The 11274-nt window shown below is 43.7% G+C and overlaps 1 protein-coding gene across 1 annotated transcript; it reads left to right on the plus strand.

Moving 5' to 3' along the window:
- Positions 1-734: 734 nt before the first annotated feature.
- On the plus strand, positions 735-2981 carry LOC308623747 (uncharacterized protein). The gene has a single exon (XM_081246441.1). It carries the CDS (start codon positions 773-775, stop codon positions 2540-2542), a length of 1770 nt encoding a protein of 589 aa, XP_081102567.1. The 5' UTR covers positions 735-772; the 3' UTR covers positions 2543-2981.
- Positions 2982-11274: the final 8293 nt, after the last annotated feature.

Below are 11274 nucleotides of genomic sequence, written 5' to 3' on the forward strand. Positions count from 1 at the left end.
CACCTGGAGCCTCAAGGCTGGGGTGCAACAGTGCAGGGTGGAGGCTGGGACAGGGGATGCCACCTGGTCACTGTGAGAGTGTTTTCCTGTCAACAACTTCTTATTTGCATGTGTCATTGTTTAAAAGCCTTTTTTAAGAGCTTGTGTTAACCTATGGCTAGGTTAACTCATCAGTTTGTTATTATTAACAAAACAGTAAAATAACATTAGGAAGTTTGGAAAATAAAGAAAAAAATCACCTACAACCCTACCACCCTACTGCAACTTGATAGAAGATTGCTTTATTTAGAACAGAGGAAATCTGTTTATTTCTTTCCCCCCCCCAGGCATTTTTTCTTTGGTGTTCAAACGTCTGAGATTTGAACAGTGACACAGGTCACAAAATATTCAGGCCCCTCCATCCTCAGGTTCTTTCTCCTTCTGTTACTTTCTTATTCTCTTGTGCAGTATCACTTAAAACTATTTTCCTACTTCTCTGTAGAGCACAACTTGGAAAACGCCTGCTCCACAGCTGCCGCCATATTGCCCCGCAGAGCCATTCCACTCCCGCCCACCCCACGTGCAGAATCCGGGTCCCTGGAGGTGCTTCACGTGACCGGCGGCCATTGGCGGCTCACAGGTAGTACTGAGTACGCGCAACAGAGGCGCTGTGGCGTTGCCAGGCGACCTGCTTTGGAAAGTAGCCTTTGGAAACCTGTGGTGGTTCCAGCCACGTCGTGAGAAGACCCGTAAGGCGCTGGCTGCAGTCTGACAGGAACAGGACGGAGCCAAGATGGCAGCGGCCGACGGCGATGATTCGCTCTACCCCATCGCGGTGCTCATAGATGAACTCCGCAACAAGGATGTTCAGCTTCGCCTCAACAGCATCAAGAAGTTGTCCACCATCGCCTTGGCCCTCGGGGTCAAAAGGACCCGCAGTGAGCTTCTGCCCTTCCTCACAGACACCATCTACGATGAGGATGAGGTCCTCTTGGCCCTGGCGGAACAGCTGGGCACCTTCACCACTCTGGTCGGAGGCCCTGAGTACGTGCACTGCCTGCTGCCACCCCTGGAGTTGCTGGCCACGGTGGAGGAAACCGTGGTGCGGGACAAGGCAGTGGAGTCCCTGCGGGCCATCTCGCACGAGCACTCGCCCTCCGACCTTGAGGCCCGCTTCGTGCCGCTCGTGAAACGGCTGGCGGGCAGCGACTGGTTCACCTCCCGCACGTCGGCCTGCGGCCTCTTCTCCGTCTGCTACCCCCGCGTGTCCAGTGCCGTCAAGGCGGAACTTCGACAGTACTTCCGGAACCTGTGCTCAGATGACACCCCCATGGTGCGGCGGGCCGCAGCCTCCAAGCTGGGGGAGTTCGCCAAGGTGCTGGAGCTGGACAACGTCAAGAGTGAGATCATCCCCATATTCTCCAACCTGGCCTCTGACAAGCAGGACTTGGTGCGGCTGCTAGCGGTGGAGGCGTGTGTGAACATCGCCCAGCTCCTGCCCCAGGAGGATCTAGAGGCCTTGGTGATGCCCACCCTGCGCCAGGCTGCTGAGGACAAGTCCTGGTGCGTCCGATACATGGTGACCGACAAGTTCACAGAGCTCCAGAAAGCAGTGGGGCCTGAGATCACCAAGACGGACCTGGTCCCTGCCTTCCAGAACCTGATGAAAGACTGTGAGGCCGAGGTGAGGGCCGCAGCCTCCCACAAGGTCAAAGAATTCTGTGAAAACCTCTCAGCTGACTGTCGGCAGAATGTGATCATGACCCAGATCTTGCCCTGCATCAAGGAGCTGGTGTCAGACGCCAACCAACATGTCAAGTCGGCCCTGGCCTCAGTCATCACGGGCCTCTCTCCCATCCTGGGCAAAGACAACACCATCGAGCACCTCCTGCCCCTCTTCCTGGCTCAGCTGAAGGATGAGTGCCCGGAGGTGCGGCTGAACATCATCTCCAACCTGGACTGCATAAACGAGGTGATTGGCATCCGGCAGCTGTCCCAGTCCCTGCTTCCCACCATTGTGGAGCTGGCTGAGGATGCCAAGTGGCGAGTGCGGCTGGCCGTCATTGAGTACATGCCTCTGCTGGCTGGACAGCTTGGGGTGGAGTTCTTTGATGAGAAACTCAACTCCTTGTGCATGGCCTGGCTTGTAGATCATGTCTATGCCATCCGCGAGGCGGCCACCAGCAACCTGAAGAAACTGGTGGAGAAGTTTGGGAAGGAATGGGCCCATGCTACTATCATCCCCAAGGTCTTGGCCATGTCTGGGGACCCCAACTACCTGCACCACATGACTACGCTCTTCTGCATCAATGTGCTGTCTGAGGTCTGTGGGCAGGACATCACCACCAAGCACATGCTGCCCACAGTGCTGCGTATGGCTGGGGACCCCGTTGCCAATGTCCGCTTCAATGTGGCCAAGTCCCTGCAGAAGATAGGGCCCATCCTGGACAACAGCACACTGCAGAGCGAAGTCAAGCCCATCCTAGAGAAGCTGACCCAGGACCAGGACGTGGACGTCAAGTACTTTGCCCAGGAGGCTCTGACTGTTCTGTCTCTCGCCTGATGCTGGAAGAGGAGCCAACGCCGGCCTCTGGTGTCCACCCTCCCCCCCAGTCCCTCCCTCAGGGAGACATTGGGGGCCTTTGGCTGTCACTCCCTGTGCATGGTCTGACCCCAGGCCCCTCCCCCAGCACGGGTCCTCCCCTCCCCAGCCTGGGAATCCGACTTCTCACCGTCCACCTCCCGAGGGGCTGAGGGGAGTGCAAGGTGGGACAGGGCAGAGACCTTGGGAGGAAGGGGCCACTGCCGCCCACGCTGGGGGAGAGATGTGAGCATCCCGGGTCACTGGCTCCTACTGCTGTAATGGGGACCCCCTCCGCCATCTACTTCTCCACCTCCCTTCCTTCCCCTCAGTGGTTTTCTTTGTGTCAACTGTGTCGTTTTTATTTTATTCCTTTTTTTCCCCTTTTCACAGAGAAATAAAGGTCTAGAAAAAAAAAAAACATTGAACATTCTGTTGCCAGTGGACTCAAAGTTTTTGTTACTTTTATGAAGTGTCCTCATCTTAGGTTCCATATTTCTTTAAACGTACTGTCCCCCTAATGTGACATTTCAGGCCACAGAAGTTTCAGAACCCAAAGTCACCATGGAAGAGGCACAGTGAGCTGACTCATGTGCACCCCAGGCTGGAAGTCTCTGAAGGCCCGTCTGTACCCTATGTTTTGGAAACTTTCTTGAGGAAGGATATTATTTACTCATTCCCACTCATCTTTAAGCAAAAACTTTGAGTTAATGGTCCACAATATTGACCTGAACTGTCTGGAACTTAACACACCCCATTTCGGGCAAAAGGCTCCTGGGGAGTTTGACTCCTAATGACCGAAGCTGATCACAGGATGAGATACAGAGCCGCAGACCCAGGCTCCTCCCTGAGGCTGGGAGACCCCTTTGTCCCCTGTGGTCCCTGATGGGAGATGGGGCCGTGTTGTCATCAGCATTTGAAGCTCTCCACTTGTATAAAGAGGGTTTTTGATGACCCTTGGCGGGACGTTACATCCTTGAACTTCTGGGTGAGATGAGGATGCTGGTGGCAACTTGCCCACATTAACATGGCCTCTACATTTGTATCTCGGTATAAGCTTTGCCTCCTGAAAAGGAGTTATGTTTCACCCTTGTTTCATTCCCCCAGTCCCTCCTCCATCATTTATACTGCCTTCCTGGGAGTCTGGGCAGTTATTGAGCTCCGTGGGGTGCATTTTGTTCCCGTCCTGTTCAAACATTAGGGCCAAACGAGTATCATAGGGACCCTCGGAGGGTGAGCCCTGTCCCTGGACATAGGTCATGTCAAGATGCCTTGGGCTGTGGAAGTGCTGAAACCAGAGTATCAACCAAATTAACCTGGGAGGAACACTCTGGGTTTTTATAACTCATAATGTGATTTTAATTAAAAAGACCAATTATGTATTCTACACATGTGTATGTAAGAATCATCCTTATCTTTTAGAAAGCCATCCAAGTTTTGTGAGAATTATCATCTATGGAAGGAATCAGTCCAGTCCTGGAATGAGCACTTTCTTTTCCTTTTCCAGTTATAGTGAAATGTAATTGACATACAGCACTGCATAAGTTTAATGTGCACAGCATAATAATGATTTGACTTACATATATTGTGAAATGATTATCACAATAAGTTTAGTTAACATCCATCATCTCAGATAGGCACAAAAAAATAAAAAGCAAAAAATGTTTTTTCCCTTGTGATGAGAACTCTTGGGATCTACTCTCTTCACATACATGATATATTTCAAATATACTGTATAGCAGTGTTAACTATAGTGAACTTGTACATGACATCCCCAGTACTTATTTATCTCATGACTGGAAATTTGTACCCTTTGACCATCTTCCTTCAACCCACCCAAAGCTCACCCCCAGCCTCTGGTAACCACAAATCAGATCTCTTTTTTTTCTATGAATTTGTTTTCAGATTTCACATAAGTGAGATCATATCATCTAGTATTTGTCTTTCTCTGTCTGACTTATTTCACTTAGTCTAATGTCCTCAAGACATGCTGTCACAAATGGCAGAACTTCCTTTTTTATGGCCCAATAATATTCCATTGTATATATTTACCACATCGTCTTTATACATTCATCTGTGTTAATGGACATTTAGGTTGTTTCCATGTCTTGGCGACTGTGCACAGTGCTGCTATGAACACAGGAGTACAGGTAGCTCTTCAACATAGTGTTTTCACTTCCTTCGGGTGTATTCCCAGAGGTAGAACTGCTGGATCATATGGTAGTCCAATTTTTAATTTCTGAGGAACCTCCATACTGTTTTCCATAGTGGCTGCACCAACCTACATTCCCTCCAGCAGTGCACAAGGGTTCCCGTTTCTTCACATTCCCACCAGCATTTGTGACCTCTTGTCTATTTGATAATAGCCACTCTGACATTGTGAGGTAATAATTTCCTCAGTGATTAGTGACGTTAAACATCTCTTCACATACCTGTTGGCCATTCCTATCTCTACTTTGGAAAAATATCTGTTTAAGTCCTTTGCCCACAGTTTAATTGGATTTCGTCTTGTTTCTTTTGCTGTTGAGTTGTATGAGTTCTTTATATATGTTGAATAGTATCAGATACATGGTATGCACATTTTTTTTTCCATTCTGTAGGTTGTCTTTTCATAATGTTGATTGTTTCTTTTGTTGTACAGAAGCCTTTCAGTTTGATATAGTCCCATGTATTTATTTTTGCTTGTGCTTTGGGTGACATATCCAAAAAATCATTGCCAAGACTCATATTAAAGAGCTTTTTTCTTACGTTTTCTTCTACGAGTTTTAGTTTCCAGTCTTACATTTAACTCTTTAATCCATTTCAAGTTAATTTCTGTGAATGGTGTAATGTGAAGTATTCACATTCTTTTACATGTGAATATCCAATTTTCTCAGCACCATTTTTTGAAGAGACTGTTTTTTCTCCATTGATTATTCTTGGCTCCATTGTCAAATATTAGTTAACGGTATGGGTTTATTTCTGGGCTCAAAATGAGCACTTCTAAGATGGGTGCCTGGACCTGGGCAGACCCCTTCCATGTGTGTATCAAGAGCATTTCAGAACCCTGGGTCATGGTTAAGGAGACAGCTGGGATGGAGACCCCATGGGTCTGGAACACTGGTGCTAAGCCCTGAGTTGCAGCATTTATAATTTGCCCCATGGCTTTACCACACTCCTCAGGATGCTTTTGCTCAAAAAGAGTCCTTCCTGTTTTGTTTTTTGATGCCTAGGGGCAATGTCTGGCCCAATCAGAAGTTGAAAGTGAAAAGCTTTGCTACATGGTTCAACCTAGTGCCAGTCACTGAACAAAAACCTATGATGTGCTTACTTTCCACCGTGAGAGGTGTTAGGAGCAAAAAGATAGAGAAGATGTATTCTTGATGACTCAGAATCTGGAGGAGGAGAGAGCCGTGCAGTGAGAACGCATCCTGCAGAAATGTGGGGAAAGAACTGAGCTTGTGGCCTGGTGGCAGGGAGCCTCACAGACATGCTCACATTAGTGTGAGTCTTAATGAATAAGAAGGATTCTCAGGGGGAAAAGGTGAGAAAGGGCTCTCCAGGCCAAAGGAATGGAGTCTACAAGGACACATAGGAATGTGGATCAGGGGCCACGCCAGGAAGTGTGAGCAATTTGCTTTGATAACAGTGTGTGATACTGTGTTTAGAAGGGCACCGAAAAAGTAGTGGCCACAGCGAGGAAAGCCCTGTTGTTTGTTATTCAGGTTTTTTCATACTTGCTAATGAACAACTTACTATGGCCTTATAGACAATAGAAGCAAATAAATTACTGTAACAAAACTTTGTGGCATGGATGCAGAAAATCCAAGTGAATTTTCCTAGACTTTTCCTAGGCAAGAGTTCTCCTACCTTGAATTCTCCAAGGCATTAAACATTAAAAAGAAAAGAGGAAGGCAAATAAGATGAAAAGGCAGACAAATGTATTCACCAAGATCTTAACTGAATTGGAGAAATGATAAAGGCAAGAGGTAGAGGGGGCTTGTTCCAGATGGCAGAAGTGGTGTCTGTTAATTAATCATCAGTGTAGTTAATTAAACATTTGGAAGAACATAACGAAAGAAAATTTGAGAATCTCAGCTGAAAGGTTAGTTAAAGCTAACCTCAGCTAAGAGAGTTGGCTTTGTTCCATATAACGAGCTATAGTCAGAGAAAGTGATAGTATACTTTTCACCTTTCATTATGATTGATTGCTATTTTGGAGAAGTTGACAAAGAAAAATAACCTCACCAGACAAAGCTCCTGTTTTGTTTCTCAATTACAAACATTTCTTCTAGAAATTCATAAAAGAAGGATTACAGTCAGTAAACAAATATATGAAGAGATGCTCAACCTCATTTCCAACCAAAGCCATGCAAACTGAAATATCAGGGAAGAATCACTTTATGCCTATTAATTGCCAAAGACATGGTTTGTACTTTTGTATACAGTAGCAAAATAATATACTATTTCTTTTGTAATAGCAACAGTTAACAAGATTAGTGGTGGCAAGTATTAGAAAGTATTCATTCAACAAAGTTCTGATGGCCAAATTCTGTATATCAGACACTAAGAAAGACACTAATACATGGAATAACGGAAGCTTTTATTTCCTTTCATTAGTAACAATACTTTAAGAAATATCCCAGGAACAATCTTCACCCCTACTCTACTCCAAAGAAAACCCTGCACTAAGTGTATTACGTAAACAAAGACAGTCATTGCAGCATCATTAATTATAAACAACTGAAAAACCAGAAGTCACATAATCGCCCAAGGATCTAAAAATGTGTATTAAATCATGACATTATAGTTCATTACTGCATTTGTCAGATAGAACAGGTTATGGTCACAATAACAATTCCAGAAGTTACAGTCACCTAACACACCAAAGGCTTGTCTCTTGCTCATGTGATGCCCAATGTATATAAGATGAACAACGCACCAGAGACTCTCTCCTCGAAGCAGTGACTCAGGGACCCAGGCCCCTGCACTATGGGAGGCACCATCTCAACACATGGCTTCCTGGAAGGGGAAGAGAGAAAACACGAAAAACGCACACCACCTCTTACATAGTGTGACTGGCAGTGATGTATCACTTCTTCTCAGAGCCCTTTAAGTAAAACTAGTCACATGGCCTCAGCCTAGCTGCTCACTATGTTTTGCCCATTTTCTGACTGAATTGTTTGTTTTCTACTGTGGAGTTTTAAAAAATATATTCTGGTTATTAGTCCTTTGTCAGATAGATGGTTTAAAAATACTACATTCCACTCTGTGGCTGTCTTTTCATCCTCTGAACAGGGTCTTTTGTAGAGCAAAAGTTTTAAATTTTGATGAAGTCCGATTCATCAATTGTTCCTTTTCTAGATCAGGCTTTTGATGTAAAGGTCTAAGGGCTCTTTGCCTCACCCTAGTTCTCAAAGAATTTCTGTTACATTTTTCTTTTCCTGAAAGTTTTATGTTTTACATTTAAGTCTATGATCAGTTTTGAGTTAAATTCTGTATACTGTGAGACCTAGGTTGATGTTCTTTTATTTGCCTATGGATGTCCGGTTGCTCTAGGACCATTTGCTGAGAAAGTTATCATTCCTCCATTCAATTGCTTTTGTGCCTTTGTCACAATCAGGTGAGCACATTTCTGTGGGTCCATGTCTGAGCTCTCTGCTCTGATTCATTGATGTATGTGACTACTCCTCCATCAAACTACCACAGCTGTAAAATTCGGTAGACTGATTCCTCCCACTTTATTCATTTTCAAAATCGTTTAGCTAGTCTAGTGCCTTTGCCTTTCCATATAAATTTTAGAATAATTTTATCTATAGCTACAAAAAATCTTGGTGGGTTTTCAATAGTAATTGTGTTAAGCCCATCTATTAATTTGAGGAGAACTCACACTTTTATCATGTTGAGTCTTCTTATCTATGAACATGGTGTATGTCTCTTTATTTAGTTTTTTTTACTTCTTTCATCAGCTTTGTGCAGTTTCCAGTATACAAGTCCTGCATATGCTTTGTTAGATTTACACCTGTGTTTCATTTTTTTTTTTTTTTTTTTTTTTTTTTTTTTTCGGTACGCAGGCCTCTCACTGTTGTGGCCTCTCCCATTGCGGAGCACAGGCTCCGGACGCGCAGGCCCAGCCGCTCCGAGGCATGCGGGATCCTCCCGGACCAGGGCACGAACCCGTGTCCCCTGCATCGGCAGGCGGACTCTCAACCACTGCGCCACCAGGGAAGCCCCTGTGTTTCATTTTTGAGTGATATAAATGATATTCTATTTTTAGTTTCAGTCTCTTGTGTTCATTGCTACTATATAGAAATACGGCAGACTTTTGATCTTGTATTCTGTGACTTTCCTGAACTCAATTATTTTAGAAGTTTTCTTTTTTCAGATTCCTTGGGATTTTCTATATAAATCATGACATCATCTGCAAGTAGACGTTATTTGATTTCTTTCTTCTTGTACTGTATGCCTTTTACTTCCTTTGCTTACCTTAATGCACTGGCTAGAACTTCCAGGACTATATGAAGTAGGGGTGGTGGGTGTATACATCTATCTCTGCTTTATTCTCAGTCTTAGAGGGAGATCATTCATTCTTTCACCATTAAGTATGTTAGCTGTAGGCTTTTTGTAGGTTCTCTTTACCGAGTTGAGGAAGTTCTCTCTATTCCTATTTTTCTGAGGAGGGGTATTGAATTTTGTCAAATTATTTTTCTGCATCAATATATATGATCATGTGCAATACTCCAATGCAATTCCAATGCTAATTCCCTAAAGTTAGTGTAGATGCCAGTCCCCAACCAGGCTGCCCTCACTTCGATGCCAACAACGAATTCTGGTTTTTTTAAGCCACCCAAACTTCTGACCAGCTGGCTACAAATTCAGCCAGAACTGAACTCAGGAAAGCCCTACATTTATTAGTACATTTTTATAATAAAAGATACAAATCAGGAGCAGCCAAAAGAAGGGATCCAAAGGGCACAGTCTGGAAGGGTCCCCAGTGCAGAGGTTCTGTGTCCTCTTCGGAGGGAATCAGGATGTCTCACCTTCTAAGCACATCAATATGTCCACCAACCAGGAAGCTCAACCAAGTTTGGTACCCAGAGTTTTTACTGGGGTTTAATTACAAAGGCATGATGGCTTGAATCACTGATCACATGGTTGAATTCAATCTCCAGCCCACTCCCTTCCCTGGACACTGGGAATTTGGGCTGATATCATGTAGTTCAAAGCCCCAACCCTTTAAAGGCAAGGTTGGCCTTTCTGGCATAGCCAGTCCCCATTCCCAAACTGTCTAGGGGTCCATCATGAGTTACTGAATTAGCATAACTCAGGCATGGTCCCAGGGCCCACAATGAATGACCAAGACACTCTTGTCATGGAGCAATTCCAAGGGTTTAGAAGCTCCTTCTCAGAAACCAGGAACAAAGACCAGACAAATTCTTTATTATGTGACATCATGTGACTTTCTTCTTAGCCAGTTAATACGATTATGTAAATATCGATTGATTTTTTGAATACTGAAATACGCTTGCATCCCTAGAATAAAGACTACTTGGTTATGTATAATTTTAAAATATATTGCTAAATTCTATTTGCTAATATTTTGTTAAGGATTTTTGTTTCTATATTCATGAGGGATATTGGTATTTAGTTTTCTTTTTTTTCACTATCTTTGTCTGAATTTGAAACCAGGGTAATACCAGCTTCATAAATCAATTAAGTAGTGTTCCTTCTTCTATTTTCTGGAAGAGATTGTGTAGAATTGGTGTTAATTTTCTATAAATCCTTAGTATAAATCTCCACAGAAACTGTCTGTACCTAGAGATTTTTTTCTCTGGGAGGTTTTAAGTTATGAATTCAATTTCCATAATATTTATAGGGCCATTTAAATGATCTGTTTTATATTGGATGAGTTGTGGTTTGTATCTTTTGAGAAACTAGTCCATTTCATTAAGTTGTCAAATTTATATGTGTAGGGTTGTTTATAATATTTCCTTATTATATTTTTGCTGTCTGCAGGGTCTGTACTGATATCTCCTGTTTTATTCTTTTTTTTTTTTTTTTTTTTTTTTTTTTTTTGAGGTACGCAGGCCTCTCACTGTTGTGGCCTTTCCTGTTGCGGAGCACAGGCTCCGGATGCGCAGGCTCAGCGGCCATGGCTCACGGGCCCAGCCGATCCACAGCATGTGGGATCTTCCCAGACTGGGGCACGAACCTGCGTCCCCTGCATTGGCAGGCAGACTCTCAACCACTGCGCCACCAGGGAAGCCCATCCTGTTTTATTCTTGAAAGCAGTTATTTGTGGCTTCACTCTTTTTCTTTGTCAGTTTTGCTAGAAGTTTGTCAATTTTATTGATCTTTTTTCAAAGAACTATCTCTGTTTTATTTATTTTCCCTATTATTTTTCTGTTTTTAATTTCATTGATTTCTGCTCTTTGTTGTTTTCCTTTTCTGTTGGTTTTGGGTTTATTTTGCTCTTCTGTTTTTGGTATTTTAAGATGAGAGCTTAGATTATTAATTTGAAACCTTTCCCATTTTCTGATGTATACATTTTAGTGCTATAAATTTCCTTCCTGGCACGGCTTTAGTTGTGTTCCACAAATTTTAATGTGCTTTACTTTCATTTGCATTCATTTCAATGAATTAAAAAAATTCCTTGAGACTTCCTCTTTGAACTATGGATTATCTAGAAGAGTGTTGTTTAGTTTCCATGTGTTTGGAGATTTTCTTATTATGTT

This window comes from Mesoplodon bidens (genome assembly GCF_964165515.1).
Source record: "Mesoplodon bidens genome assembly, chromosome: 1".
Lineage (NCBI taxonomy): Eukaryota > Metazoa > Chordata > Mammalia > Artiodactyla > Ziphiidae > Mesoplodon > Mesoplodon bidens.